This window comes from Photinus pyralis, unplaced genomic scaffold (genome assembly GCF_008802855.1).
Source record: "Photinus pyralis isolate 1611_PpyrPB1 unplaced genomic scaffold, Ppyr1.3 Ppyr1.4_LG10, whole genome shotgun sequence".
Taxonomy (NCBI): domain Eukaryota; kingdom Metazoa; phylum Arthropoda; class Insecta; order Coleoptera; family Lampyridae; genus Photinus; species Photinus pyralis.
Window position 1 is genome coordinate 18,525,928 of NW_022170250.1, and position 15,922 is coordinate 18,541,849.

At 36.9% G+C, this 15,922-nt stretch overlaps 1 protein-coding gene across 1 annotated transcript; it reads left to right on the forward strand.

Annotated features, from left to right (window-relative positions):
• LOC116162410 lies at positions 1 to 2,533 on the forward strand. The gene is made up of 2 exons (XM_031476025.1): positions 1 to 1,247; positions 1,464 to 2,533. Exons 1-2 carry the CDS (start codon positions 197 to 199, stop codon positions 2,531 to 2,533), a joined length of 2,121 nt encoding a protein of 706 aa, XP_031331885.1. The 5' UTR covers positions 1 to 196.
• Positions 2,534 to 15,922: the final 13,389 nt, after the last annotated feature.

Consider the following 15,922-nt stretch of genomic DNA (forward strand, 5'->3'; position numbering starts at 1 on the left):
ACCAGACGTCCTTGGTCATGTTCCAATGTAATATGTATCGTGTCAAGTAGTCCATTTATATATTCATCCATAATTATATAGAGCATCTCAAAATGGCAGTATTATTAAACCACTCTTACTCAAACCACATACTTAACATGGTGTCAGGTGTAAAATAGTAGTAAAAGTTATAACACGTTTCTTTACTAAGGTGAACATGGAAAATTTCAAGCCCCCATCATCATTGAATCTAAGCGAAGACGTCGCAGAGAACTGGAAGTTATTTAAACAACGATTCCAAATATTTTTGGAGGCAACCGAATATACTAAAAAATCGGGGTCAGTTCAAGTGGCTATGTTATTAAACACGATCGGTGACGATGGGCTGCAGCTGTTCAATACATTTAATCTCTCGAATGAAGACAGAAAAGATATTGGGAAAGTGTTACAATGCTTCGAAGACCACTGCATACCGAGAAAGAATCAGGTCTTTAACAGATACAAATTCTTTAACCGCAACCAGGCGGAGGGTGAGTCATTCGATAACTTTCTTACAGATTTAAAGAAAATAGCAAAAATATGTGAGTTTGAAAAACAAGAAGAGAGCCTGGTGCGGGATAAAATAATACTGGGCATTAGAGATAGAGGACTACAGGAAGCACTGTTGAGAGAAGCTGACATAAATCTGGAGAAGGCTAGCAACTTGTGCCGAGCAGCTGAAGTCAGCAAACAACAGGTGAAATTAATGCGTGAAGGTAAAGGAAATGAACTAAATATTAATAAATTAAAAATTGGACATAGTAAAAAAGGGACCAATAGCGGTAGTTCTGAAAATGGTCATAATGATAACTATCAGTGTAAAAAATGTGGTAAGACTCATGCAATTCGTGCTTGTCCTGCCTATGGGCTTAAATGTAACCAGTGTGGTCGGTTTAACCATTTTAAAGTAGGGTGTAAACAGGCTAGGGCGACACAAGTCGGGCGATGGAGAAAAGCTGACAAAAAAGGTGTCAACGAATTAGATTTTAATAATGAACGAGATGAACCTGAACAGGCATGGTTTACAAACGAATTGACAGTGCGAAGTATAAAATCAGGTGCTTTAAGTAAAAGTTGGACACATGCGATAATGTTAGACAATCGGTTATCGGTGGACTTTAAAATTGATACAGGAGCAGACATTAATGTTCTTCCGTATAATTATTATAAGACTTATTTTAGCAGGTTTAGCCTAAAGGAGACTAATTCTGTGTTAATAGCATATGGTGGTACTAAAATTGAAACTTTCGGTATTGTTAAAATTCCGTGTAAAGTAAGTGATTCGGTCGAGACTTCGATTTCATTTGTGGTTGCTAAAGTTAATGCAAAGCCAATACTAGGGTTATCAACTGCTGTTGACATGAACTTAGTAAAACGGGTTAACAATGTGTCAAATAGCTTGGATAATGACAATATTTTTACTAAATATAAAAATGTATTTTTAGGTTTGGGTAAGCTGCCTTTTAATTACAAAATTTGCCTCTCGGAGAATGCAGTTCCTACTGTAAAGCCAGCTCGAAGATATGCCTCCTGCATAAAGGAAAAACTGCAAGCAGCGTTAAAAACATTAGAAGACCAGACCATCATATCCAAGGTGACGCGACCAACTGACTGGGTGAATGATATAATAATCGTGGAGAAGAAAAATGGGTCCATACGAATATGCCTCAACCCATCGCAGTTAAATAAGGTTATCAAGAGAGAACATCATGTAATACCGACAATGGAAGAGCTTCGTACAAACTTAGCTGGTAAAAAAGTCTTTAGTGTATTAGATATGAAGGATGGGTTTCATCAAATACCTCTTGATGATGAATCATCTTACCTATGTACCTTTGCAACACCGTTTGGTCGTTACAAATATAACAGATTACCTTTTGGTTTAAGTTCAAGCCCTGAAATATTTCAAAGGGAATTAGAACGTATTTTTGGTGATTTGGAAGGTGTACAGGTATACTTCGATGATCTCATAATAGCAGCAGAGGACGAGGTAACTCATGACAAAATCTTTAGTAAAGTAATGGATAAAGCGAGTCAATATAATGTAAAATTTAACTACTCTAAGATTCAGTATAAAGTTGGGAAAGTTATGTACTTAGGTTTAATATTTAATGAACAGGGTGTTCGTCCTGATAGCAAACAGTTAGAAGCTATTGCTAAGATGCCTAATCCAGTTAATAAAAAAGAGCTTCAGAGATTTTTAGGATTAGTCAATTATTTCCACTCTTTTATACCAAAATTATCTGAATTAACGAATTCATTAAGGTTATTGTTAAGAACTAACCAAGATTGGCAGTGGACCAACAGGCAACAAACAGCAGTAGATCAAATAAAATTAAAATTAATTAATATCACGACTTTAAAGCATTTTAATCCAAAAGAAAATATAGTAATTCAAACTGATGCGAGTAATCATGGAATTGGCCATAAAATTCGCGTGATCTCATTGTTGCAAAACAAAATAATTAGAATGAATTACTATAAATTTTCCTTTCTGGGTTCTTTAATGTACTAGCATATGTGCCCACGTCTTCTCACTGTCCCTGTTGGTTACGAAACCCTTTGCGCTATTTTCTGAGGTGACGGACTTTCAATAATTGTTCCGATAAATGATCTTTTCCAAGAAATAAATCAAAACAAGACTATCAGATTTATTTTAATCACATACACGTGCATGATCGGCACCGTCGAAAATATATTTCGCCACATTTACGTCTTCCTTTAAAGCAGGTATCTTCTTTGGAATGAGTGGAAGAATTGGAACCACTGAATATTGTCGTGATCGATACATTTCTTGGTATTTTATGCGGCACGTTGTCATTACAATCAGGCGACGTACATTTTCGTTTTCCCCTTTGGCTCTTTTTCTTTTGCGAAATTGCAGAGTCGCTCTGCGACTTTGATGGGAGCACCTTCGACGCCTGAGAAGGTCCGCCCTTTTCGTTATTTTGTACCTCTCCGTCTTCCTTGGCAGATTGTTTAATTTGTTCCTGTAGTCCGTCCCGCACGCACGTTAGGTACAAAATTTTCGTACTGCATTTGGGAATTTCCCTCAGCTCATTTCTAATACTTTCCTTCATTTCCCTGTAACTTTCTTCACTAATTTGTTTAATGTCCATAATTAAACGCCTCAAGGTGGCCAAAACGTTTTGAGGTAACATTTTTTGTAAATCTTGACACTAGTAATTTTCAAAATAACCGAGTAACCCTAGCAACCTAATTGAAACAAAGAGCAATGATTTTTCAAGTGGTGGGCGACCGCGCTTGCGATTGGAGCGATCTTGCTCTTGGTAAACCTCATCTCGAATGAGCGCTCAAACCTTGGAGAAAACCTTCAAATGGAACGGAACCTTCTCAACAATTCCTCGGTGGCAGCCGATACTGTTGAATTCAGGGCGAACTGGATGCTCGGGAGACGGTCTTTCCATGCAGTGTGGGATTGGGTCGTCAGTATCGCAAGCTGAGTTTCAATGTCCCGATTATTTCGATCGACGGGGTGAAACCCTATACAGTAAGATACCGCCAGCATGACTTCTCCAACAAATAGTGACCCATTGTCGTTGATGACCCGCTCTGGCGTTCCGTAGCGTAAAATAATTTCATCCACGAGCGTCCTAGGGCACGTGTCGATCCCTCAACGAGTGCTCGCGTAATCTGAAACCGTCGGTTGTTTCCGGCAACGGTCCAATCAGCCAATACCACGGCTGATGGTCGCGTATAATCTTGATTTTGGCGTTTTCCAAGCAAGTATCTTTATTATTGATTGAACCGATGTCGTCTGTAGGTTGACGTCCGGTAGTGGCGCATGTACCTAACTTGTACATTATGTTACATCTCCCTTTCAACAAGATAACTTCGATTACAAATTTAAACTAATGCTAATTTACTTAACCTATACATAATCCTTATATCTAATAGGCATTTTGATTTCTCTTTTTAATCGTTTTGTACTTGGTTCCGAGTTTACCTCACGATTTTTGCATTTATCACTTCCACCATCACTATTGTCACCTTCACTTTGATTTTCCACCTTACCATCTACAGCTACACTATTTTCTACCTTATCATCTACGCTATTTTCTACCTTATCACTACCCTGCTCTGTACTGTTTGTCTCATCTATGTCAATGTTACTATCAATAGTTGACCTTCGATTTGTTATTGAAGCTGTGCCCGCTTTTTTCAAAAACCATGAATTTCGTTTTAGTACTGACCCTTTTTCATCGCACACTACATATGACCTGGGAGTGCTACCTTTACTAATAATTTTTCCAGTTCTCCAATTTGAATTTTGATCATTCTTTATATAGACATGCTCATTGTTTTTAAACTCGGGACGAGCTTTTGCATTCCGATCATAGTACAACTTTGCTTTCTTTTGTCTTTGCTTTACTGCCTCTGTATTTATGTTAACTACTTTAGGTTTTAATTGAGTTTTAGTAATTGGTAATGTTGTACGTAACATTCTGCTATTCAATAATTCTGCTGGCGACTCATCTAAACCAGACAGTGGGGTTGCCCTATACTCCAGCAGATGACCAAAAATTTCAGAGTTTGTTTCTTCACATTTTTTTAACATGTTTTTGCATATTCCTACAGCTTTTTCTGCAAGTCCATTAGATTTTGGATACCTCGGACTAGCAAAACTTAGTTCCATATTGATTTCTTTTGCAAATTTTTTAAACTCTAAACTATTATATGGATTATTATCTGATACAAATTTGGATGGAACTCCAAAGGTAGAGAAAATTTCTTTCAGTTTGGTAATGACTTCCTTAACAGTTTTGTTATTTAATTTTTTCAGTTCGATCCACTTGCTATAATAGTCAACTACCACTAAATATGAATTTCGATTAAATTCTAATATATCTGAGCCTACTTTTTCAAAAGGTAATTCTGGAGCTTCATGAGGGATTAGTGGCTCTTTAACGTTTGCCCTACTAAACTTTTTACAAACTCCACAGTTAGTTACAAAATTTTCTATGTCTGACGAAAGTCTAGGCCAATAGAAAAGTTTCCTACCCCGCCTTTTTGTTTTTTCTATCCCAAAATGAACCTTGTGCAGTTGTTGTAACATATATTTTCTTAAGGATTCTGGAACAACTAGTTTATTATTATAGAAAATAATACCATTTTTGGTTACTAACTCATTTTTAATTTTAAAATAATGTTTCAACTCTGCATTGTTAAATTGACTTTTGTGGTTTGGCCACCCACTTTCACAAAATTGCTTGACTATTTTTAATGTATGATCAGTTTCTGTTTTGTTTATAATCTCCTCTAACCTATCTCTTGAGATTGGTAATTCCATTTCAACACAATGAACTACTTCTAACATTTCAGGATCATCCATCGTATTCTTATTTATATAAAATCTAGACAATAGATCTGCAATAAACATTTGTTTTCCTGGTAAGTATTCTATTTTGAAATTATATTTTAGTGTTTTTAGTCTCATTCTTTGCAATCTAGATGTTATTTTATTTATATCTTTTTCCTGTATTGCAACTAAAGGTTTGTGATCTGAATTTACTGTTATTCGCTTTCCATAAATAAATTGATGAAATTTATTTAAACTATAACAAATGGCCAAATACTCTTTTTCTATTTGAGCATATCTTGTCTCAGTTTCGGTTAGACTTCTAGAACAGAATGCTACTGGTTTACCTCCCTGCAACAAAGCACCACCCATGCCATACTGGCTTGCATCTGTTTGTACTACTATGGGTTCCTTTGAATCAAATATTTTAAGTGTTGGAATATTAATAATGCTCAATTTTAATTTGTTAAATGTTTCTCTCTGTTCATTACCCCATATGAACTCAACATCATTTTTTATTAATTTTCTTAGAGGACCACAAAGTTCTGATAATTTGGGTACAAATTTACTCAAATAATTTACCATACCTAATATCTTTAATAAATCCTTCTTATTTGACGGCTCACTTAAACATGTGATCGCTTCAATATAATCAGGGTCTGGTTTTACACCTTCATGAGAAAACTCCTGCCCTAAATACTTGACTTTACTGACCTTATATTGTAATTTATCAGGATTAAATTTAATGTTGTACTGTTTTGCCCGTTCTATAAACTTGTTCATTAACTCATCATGTTCTTTTTCATCCCTACCAGCAATTATGCAGTCATCAAAATAAATTCCTATTCCAAGATTTTGAAAAATTTTTTCATTAATTTTTTGAAATACCTCAGGGCTTATTGATAATCCAAATGGTAACCTCAAAAATTTAAATTTACCAAATGGGCTAATGAACGTGCATAAATTACTGCTTTCCTTATCAATTGGTATTTGATAGAATCCATCTTTCATGTCTACTACACTGAAAACCCTTTTGTTTTTTAATTTTACTCCAATTTCGTCAATAGTGGGTATAGGATATTGTTCTAAACAAATATTTTTATTTAACTGTTGTGGATCCAAACAAATCCGCAACTTTCCATTTGGTTTTTCTATGATTACAATATTATTCACCCACTCAGACGGACCTTCTACTTTTTCTATGATACCTTTTTGTACCAGCTCCTCTAAAGTCGTTTTTAATTTTTCTTTTAGCGAGTCTGGCACCCTTCTACAAACGCTTACAAATGGCACATAATTATTTTTTAATTTAATTCTATGTTCCATGGGTATTTTACCTAAACCTTCAAACAAATTTTTATTTTCATTTATAAATGCAAATTTTAACTTTTCTTTTGGGTCCCTTCCATTACTCCCATTTTCTTTTAACTGACTGACAGAATCAAGCCTTGCAACTAAATTTAGTTTTACACATGCATTTAATCCCAAAATTGGATCACTTTCTACATCTACCACAATAAATTTTAATTTATACTCTGTATTCCTTAACTTGCAATTCAAAATTACATATCCTTTTACTTTTATTCTATTATTACCATATGTTATTATTGTCTGATTTATTTCTTTTAACTCTTTTTGTTTTTGTACTTTCTCTAACCATTTTAAAGGCAACACATTGCACTGTGCGCCCGTGTCTAATTTGAAAGAAATTTTAATACCGTTAATTGTTACATTTTCCTTCCATAGCTTAATGCTACTTTCACACCCTATTTTATCTAAACTAATTAAATCAATATAACAATCGTCATCATCATCATCGTCCTCTACACCCGCTACTTCTAAATTATTGATTTTGTTTTTCTTACTACTAACATTCTTTCCATGCATAAACTTATTCTTATTCCAATTTTTAAATTTACACCCAATTGCAAAATGATTCAGTCCATTACAATTGTGACACGTTTGTCCATACGCAAAGCATTGTGCTATTTGATGATTTCTCCCACATTTACGACAATCATACGTATTACCTGGTGTTTTTGTTGTCTTGCCACCTGTTGCTGCGAGTTGATCTCTCTTTCCTTTTCTTATGATGTCTACCTTGGCATGCTCTTCTTTTAGGCCTTCAACTTGCCTTCTGGTAACTTCGGTGAGCCTGCAGTGCTGCTCCGCATCCTTCAAAGTTAGTTTTGTTTGCCGTAGTAACCTCTCCTGCAGCACTACATCAGTGATACCTAAAATCAATCTGTCCCGTATTAGTGAGTCCTCCTGATCTCCAAAATTACAGGGCTTCGCTAAAACTTTCAAGTCTTTTATGAAACTGTCGTATGTTTCTTCCGTATTCTTGTTCCTCGAGAAGAATTTAAACCTATCATACGTTTCATTATTTCTCGGTTTACAGTACTCTTGAAAAGCTTTAATTACTTCATCATACTTTGCCTTTTGTTCATTAGTGAGACCTAGCGTTGTGTATACTTCTTGTGCTTCTTCTCCCGCTACATTGAGAAATATCGCAATTTTTCTTTTTTCTTCGGCAGTACTTAAACCTGATGCTTCCATGTATATATCAAAAGCATTCTTAAACTTCTCAAAATTCTTGTTTAATTGTTGGTCAAACACCAAATTCGGAGGTGGCTTGAAAGACGATTCCATTTTCACGTGCTTAACCTTACTTTTCTTCTTACTTTATCAGTAAGTAAGTAACTCTCATCGAGTGCGGTACGCTTACCTTATATTCCGTTATTTCTGTGATTTTGAATTCTAATAATTATGCCTTCCATATCGAAGTGTAACGTTTGTGCTAATAATGTAGATGCTGATAAAGAGCTTAAATGCGATGCGTGCGATAAACCCGTACATACAACTTGCTCTGGTTTATCCAGAGCGGAAATCAAGTGTCTCAACGACAAAGATCGCCGAATTAAATTTTTATGTGAAAATTGTTCAAGCGATCGCTTGCAATTGGGTGATCTAGTTAAAATGATGCTTGAAATGAGAGATGAAATCAATGCATTGAAGAAAGCATCATCTAGTACTCTCAGCGACGCTATCTACAGAGAAAACCTAATTAGCGAGATGAACGAGCGCAATCTACGATCGCGTAACATTATTATCCACGGCTTGGATGAATGTGAAGGTACCATTGAAGATCAAAAGAAGGAGGATTTGCGTCAAGTAGTAAACGTCATTGATAAGGTTGCACCTGTATCTACGGACCATATCATGATCTATCGTTTGGGGCGCGCTGCCATGAAAGATAAAGTGCGGCCGATCAAGGTTGTACTTAATAGCAGAGACGATGCAGTATTACTTTTGAAGAACAAAGCTAAATTGCCTCGAAACGGTAAATTATATATAACAGCAGATGAAACATTGATGCAACGGGAATTTTTGAAATCTGTAAGATTAACTCTTCACAATCGCATTCAAAACGGTGAAAGTAATCTAACAATTAAATATATTCGAAATGTTCCAACCATCGTCAGTTCAAAAAACGCAACTCCTGCCCAACATTAAATACTCAAAACAACTTAAAGTGCTATTTCCAAAATACACGTGGTCTTAAATCAAAACTTAACTCTCTGTATTCTTACGGTCTAAATTGTGATTATGACATTCTTTGCATGGTTGAAACTGCTTTGACGCCTGATATCATGGACAATGAACTCCTACCAAACTGCTACAGCATTTATCGCTGCGATCGCAAATTTCACATCACTAATCAAAAATGGGGCGGTGGAGCAATGATTGCTGTGAATCGTAATATTCGTTCTGAACTCCTGAATGTGCAAGCTCTAATTGATGCTATTCCATCCATTGACATTGTTGGTTGTAAGTGTTTGCTAGATACCTGTGTGTTGTCTGTTTTTGCTATATACATACCCCCGAGTACGTCTATTGATACATTTCAGCATTTTTTTGAACTATTGGAACAACAATCATGTTTCTCGACTAATGTGGTCATAGTTGGTGATTTTAACGTTCCTAATTATAATAGTGTGCATGTGCTTGACAACAGGACCGCAACGCTCAACAATTTTGCTGACTTTCTCCATTTAAACCAATGTAATACTGTAGTCAACTCAATGAACCGATTGCTGGACTTAGTTTTTGCCAATATAACCTGTTCTGTAATACATGATACTGAGCCTATAGTTACGGAAGATGTCTATCACCCAGCTCTATGTATTGATATATCGCTGAAGATTAAAAGTATTGAGCGCTTTCCTATTGATAATCGGAACAAGCGTTATAACTTTGTGAAAGCAAATTTCATTAACTTATATGCCTCTTTACTGCAGGCCGACTGGTCGTTTTTGGAGTCTTGTACTAGTGTGAACTTTGCTTGTGACCGTTTCTACCAGTTTCTGTATCAGGTACTGGATGCATATGTTCCTAGGTATAGTAACAAATCATCTAAGTATCCTGTTTGGTACACCCCTGAAATTAAACGTCTGATTTGGCTAAAGTTTGCTGCTTTCAAAAAATTCAAGAAATATGGAACCGAACAATACTTAATCAATTTTAAACGCTTGCGTAAGGATCTTAGGTTACTTATCCATACAGCTTATAATAACTAACTACATTTCCAATGTGCAAGCTACAATCTCTATCGATCCAAAACGTTTTTGGACCTTTATCAACTCAAGGAGAGGTAGTTCTCGCATTCCATCCAGTATGAGATTTAACAATGAAACTTTCGAGAATGCTCAAGACATTGTACAAGCATTTAGTGATTACTTTAGTAGTGTATATTCGACATCAACAAATAGTGATGTTACTGACTTCTATGACTATAATAATGTACCAATTATCCATATCGAAAGTGTAACTGTTGATGAAGTCTCCACAGCCATAAACAACTTAAAAAATGGTAACACATCTGGTCCCGATCTTATTCCAGCTTTTTTTTATTAAAGACTGTGCAGCTGTGTTTGCTGAACCTTTAACACGTATATTTAATCTTGCATTGGCTACTAATGTATTTCCCGATAGCTGGAAAAATGCTAACGTTACGCCTGTATATAAATCTGGTGACTCCAACGACGTTAGTAACTACAGACCAATCAGCATTTTAAGCAACTTCGCAAAAATTTTTGAGAATGTCTTGTATGTTAGGATTTATTCGAAGGTGAGACGACTTATATCCATCCACCAGCATGGTTTTATGGCACACAGATCTACAACCACTAACTTAGCATGTTTGTCGCATGTTATTGCAGAAACCATCGACAAGCGTGGACAAGTTGACGTCATATATACCGACTTCAAAAAGGCGTTTGATAGCATTCCCCATGACATCATTATTGCCAAGCTATTTAATTTTGGTTTCAATGAAGGGTTACTGAAGCTTTTTAAATCTTATTTAAGCAACAGATCCCAGCGTGTACTGTACAATAATTTTAAGTCTGATTCTGTTATAGTTACTTCAGGTGTCCCTCACGGATCTACCCTGGGACCTCTTTTATTTCTGTTATATATTAACGATTTAACTGCTTTATTGAAGTGTGGTGCACTACTATTTGCCGATGACCTAAAACTGTTTACTCAAGTGTCTTCGATCAGTGACTGTCAATTTCTGCAGGAGCAACTAAACAGTGTTGTGCGGTGGTGTTCTACTAATTGTTTATTTTTAAATATTTCTAAATGTAAAATAGTTACATACGCTAAGAAACATCAACCTATTGTATATAATTATGTAGTTCATTCCCTGCGGTTAACAAGGGTCGATTTGGTTAAAGACCTAGGCGTTTACTTTGATTCCAAATTTACATTTTCGCATCACATTGCTACAGTAACGCGTTCAGCAATGTCTACTCTAGGTTTTATACTGAGGAATTGTAAATCCTTCAATAATATGGTTGCACTTAAAGCACTATTCTTTTCAATTGTTCGAAGTAAGCTGGAGTATTGCTCACTTATCTGGTTCGCGTCATCAAAAAAAAATATTGATTTGATCGAGCATGTTCAGAGGAGATTCTTAAAATTCTTATATTACAAAACTGAAGGTCATTATCCTCCTAGAGGGTTTTGTCATGAAACTAAACTAAACCTATTTCATGTTAGTAGTTTAGAGGATAGAAGAATAAAAAGTAGTATAACTTTCCTATTTAATATTGTGCACGATAAACTAGATACCCCCGATTTGCTGTCTAAAATTAATTTTCTTGTACCATCTTATCACTATCGTTTGAGTTTACCATTTCACCTTTCTCCGCCACGTACTAATGTTTTATATATGTCTCCAATTTTAAGTTCGTGTAAAACATACAATAACCTTTGTAAAACCGTGGACATATTTAATTCAACACTAACTTGTATATTCACTGAGATTAATCTTTAATTGCTATTTTTTATATAGTTGTTTGGTTTGGTTTTTATTTTTTTTTTTTAAATTATAGTTCTATAATTTTTTTTATGCCAATTGTTCTACTGTTTGTAATATCTACTTGTATCGCCTCTATATTATCTGTTAAATGTCCTGTAATTGGAATTTGTTTTCTGTTGGGCATTAAACTATTATTATTATTAAATTTTTTCAAGTATTTTACTACTTGTTATTATTAGATGCCTTCCTTTCTTACTTTTTAATATTTCTACGGTTTACACCTACACTAAATGTTAATATTTTCGGAGCTTAGGCCTGCTGAAATTTATAATGAAAGGTAATTCTATTAAACATCTTTATTATCTGATTGAAAACGAATGTCGTCGTAGGTTGACGTCCGGTATGGCCATGTACCCTAACTGGTCATTATGTTAGCAGTAGCTATACATATAGGAGCGAACTTGGACCGTTCAAGGTCGCTCGCCACCTCGTGGGCAAGCTGAAAGTTGAGTGCCACGCGGACGGCGACCTTGGAAATTAGGCCAAGGTGAAAGTCACAAGCCACGGGGGCGATGACCTTTGAAATTAGGCCAAGGTGAAAATCGCGTGCCGCGTAGGCGGCGACCTGAGAAATTAGGGCAACAATTCATCTGGTGTTAAATTACATTTTTAAGGGCATACAAAGTCAATGGCCCCATTTTTGCGGTGCCAAAGGCTAATGACCTCAATTTTGGTGTCAAAATTCATTTTCAAAGTCATCTAAAGTCCCATTTTTTGTGTTATCAAATTACAATGTCATAGACACCTAAAGTCAATGACCGCACTTTTATGTGGTGCCGAATTGCATTTTTGAGGTCATCCGAGGGCAACGAACCCATTCTTTGTGGTGTCAGATTACATTTTGAAGGTCATAGTAGGGCAATACCCTCACCTTTTGTAATAACTAATTATACTGTCGAGGTCATCCAAGGTCAACGAACACATTTTTCAGGTGACAATTTATCTTTTCGTCATCCAAGGTCAATAACCGTATTTTTATGTTGAGTGTTAATTCATCTTCAAGGTCATCCAAGGACAATGATCCCTTTTTGGTGGTGTCAAATTACATGTTCAAGGTCATACGTCCATGACCACATTTTAAGTGGTGTTTAGTAATCCAAGGTCAATGAGCCCATTTTTTGCGATGTCAAATTATCTTTTTAAGGTCATCCAAGGTCAACAGCCCTATTTTTATTTTGCGACTTAATTCCTTCTCAAGGTCATCCAAGGACAATGATCCCCTTTTTGTGGTGTGAAATACATTTTCAAGGTCAATGAACCCATTTTTGCGGTGTCAAATTATATTTTCAAGGGCGTACAAGGTGAATGACCACGTTTTGCTGTCTCCAATTACATATTCGAGGTCACCAAGGTCAATGAGCTCATTGTTATGTGGTGTTTCATTACATTATCAAGGCCAATCCAGGTAAATTAACCCAATTTTGTGTTATCAGATCACATTTTCAAGGTCATACAATTTCTTTCTCCCCATTTTTATTTGGCGTCTAATTAAATTTTTCAAGGCCATCCAAAGTAAATGACCTCATTTGATCTTTAAATAATCTACCATTTTTAAGGTTATCAAATTTCAGTGACCTCCATTTTTGTGATGTCATATATTTCATTGGGTCAATCACCTCGATGACTTTTGAAATGTAATTCGACAACACAAAAAGGGGTTCAATGAACATGTATGGGGTCAATGACCTCGGATGGCATTAAAATGTAATTTGACACCCCAAAAATGCCAATGACCTCGGATCACAAAAAATGACACCGGTTAACCCTGATTGGGTCAATTAAGAAATATGGGCATTGACCTTGTATGCCATTCAAATTGTAATTTGGCACAACAAAAATGGGGGTCATTGACCTTGGATGACATTAAAAATGAATTTTGGCACAATGACCTTAGATTACATTGAAAATGTCATTTGACACGACAATTAGAGATGACCTGAAACCTGTAATTTAACACCATGGGGGGAATGACCTTCTCTGCCCTTAAAAATGTAATTTAGCACCCCACAATTAAATCATTGACCTTGTAAATGTAATTTGACACCCCAAAAAAAGTAATATGATAATTATACGGCGTGCCCTTTGAGTTTTACTGCGACTTTTCAAAGTCACCACCATGTACCGAGCGACCTTGCACGGTCCAGGTTTAAATAAGTAATGGTAGCAGTTCCAACCTGTAATTGATCAGTTCTACAAATTACCTCAGTCATCTATGAGCACATTTGAAGTAGGTATTTATACATTAAAATTAAAAGCTTTTCCGACCAATTTGTTCGTGTAAGCGCATTATTATTATTATCTTTTTTATTATAGTAAGTATTGATCTCATTCTAAAAATGTACCTCTAACTTTGCTACATATTGAGGTTTCTAAGAAATCTCTGGGAGACTTGCCCGTCATGAGACCCGAGATCAACCCCAGACTCTTGGGTGCGTAACTGCTTGACACTTTTTCAGACGCGAAGTGACAAAGTATAAATAATTTTTTGTTTCTGGGATACTAGGACCTATTTTGTATCAGGAGAACAGAATGCATCTCTTCGGGACCATGCACGAAACCTCTGTCAGCCCCGAATCCGTAGAGGACTGGACAAAATTGAGATTTGTTTGGTTATATATGAAAAAACCAATTGCCGACCTTCACACGTGCAGTGAGTAATGCAAGTTGACAATGTAGGTAGGCCAGTGCCAAACTGGTTTGGTTTGGTCGTCTTGATGCGTTAAATTTAGCATCACCGGTGAAGAAATTGGAGTTCGAGCACACGTCCATTTGATTTCGATACAAATGCATTGTCGAATTGTTTAATTACGTAACCGCAAATTAGATGCCGCAATTAACGGAATCAGGTGTAATTACTGATTATGCGTGACTTTCACAAAGTACCTTTTGCCCCGTGTAATTGTAAACCGGTTCAAACGCTTAATAATTTCTAGTAATACTTGAAAACGCTATTTCCTCTTAATTAACGTTTTATTGCTACCGTCAAGCATTTGTGATAGTCTTTTTGGTCAACAAGAGAGGACCTGGTGCACGCCCATGCTTCACTCCTTTCCACGTCTAGTGGATTATTGGAGAAAGAATACACTTTCTTTGCGGCGTCTCCAAAAATTCTAAACCCAAGCGATGTCTTTTATCCAGAGTCCTAAGTTTGAAAACCTTTGAGACGCCATTCTAAGAGAACCTTTTTAAATGTCTCTTCTGTTTAAAAGGTTTTTAAGAGCTCTAGAAGCATTTGAGATCGTCTCAGTGGTGCGAATTTCCAGCAGTTCTCAAAAGTCTCTATTAGAGAGACTCTCTAAGAGGCATTCTAAAGACTTTTACAGCCTTTAAAAAATTGTTCGGGGTTCAAAAACATTTGGAGGCCTTATTACTCTGAGATTTTCCAAAAGCTTCTCACGAAGTCGTTAAAACCGTTTTGGATTTTTGAGGATTTTTCTAGGGGAGCCTTCCTGGTGGTCAACGACCTCGCAACGCCCATTATTCTGGGTTAGGACTGGTTGCTTCGCAACGAGGTCATCCTAGGTCACGGTCGCCGATGGGTAGCCAACGTCGGCAAACCACCAACTGGGTGACCCACGAAGGAAATCGAAACAATGCTGGCCGACCACATTATTGGACCGAGCACCTCTAGCTACTCGTACCCCATTGTCACTGTCCAAAAGAACGACGACAACGCGCGTTTCCACGTGGACTACCGCAGGTTGAACAGTTGCACCTGAAACGAAAGCTTCACTGTACCGCTTATCCACGCCCGCTACCACTTTCGAATGATGCCGTTCGGGCTCAAGAGTATCCCGCTCACCTTTCCGAAGTTGATGACGCAAGAAGTGCTCCTGGGAACCCTGAGGAAGTTCATTATGGTGTACCTCGACGCAATAGGAGGAACACCTCGACCACCTGCGGATGGTGAGGGAGCGACTCCAGAAACAACACTTACGACGCGCACAAGACAAGTGACATTTTGGGGTTACTTCCACCTTCTCTGGCTTGATCGAACCAAAGACGACGGAAGCTCACCGCTTGGGCCCTCCTCCTCCAGGAGTTTAATTGCCTTGGCAAGCATACCCCACTGGCGGAACACCTATCTCAACTACACCACTATCGTCACCAATGCCGATGAGGAACGCTTGGTACTGCCCGTAAAAACCATCGCCCCACCAACCCTGACGCTCCACAGGCGATCCGAGCGTGGCAGA

What these genes read in the sequence shown, in the direction of transcription:
- LOC116162410 (XM_031476025.1), top strand. Translation starts at nt 197, where the DNA reads ATGGAAAATTTCAAGCCCCCATCATCATTGAATCTAAGCGAAGACGTC. An exon ending in TGTGTTAATAGCATATGGTG is followed by an intron (nt 1,248 to 1,463) that starts GTACTAAAATTG and finishes ATGTATTTTTAG; the next exon opens with GTTTGGGTAAGCTGCCTTTT.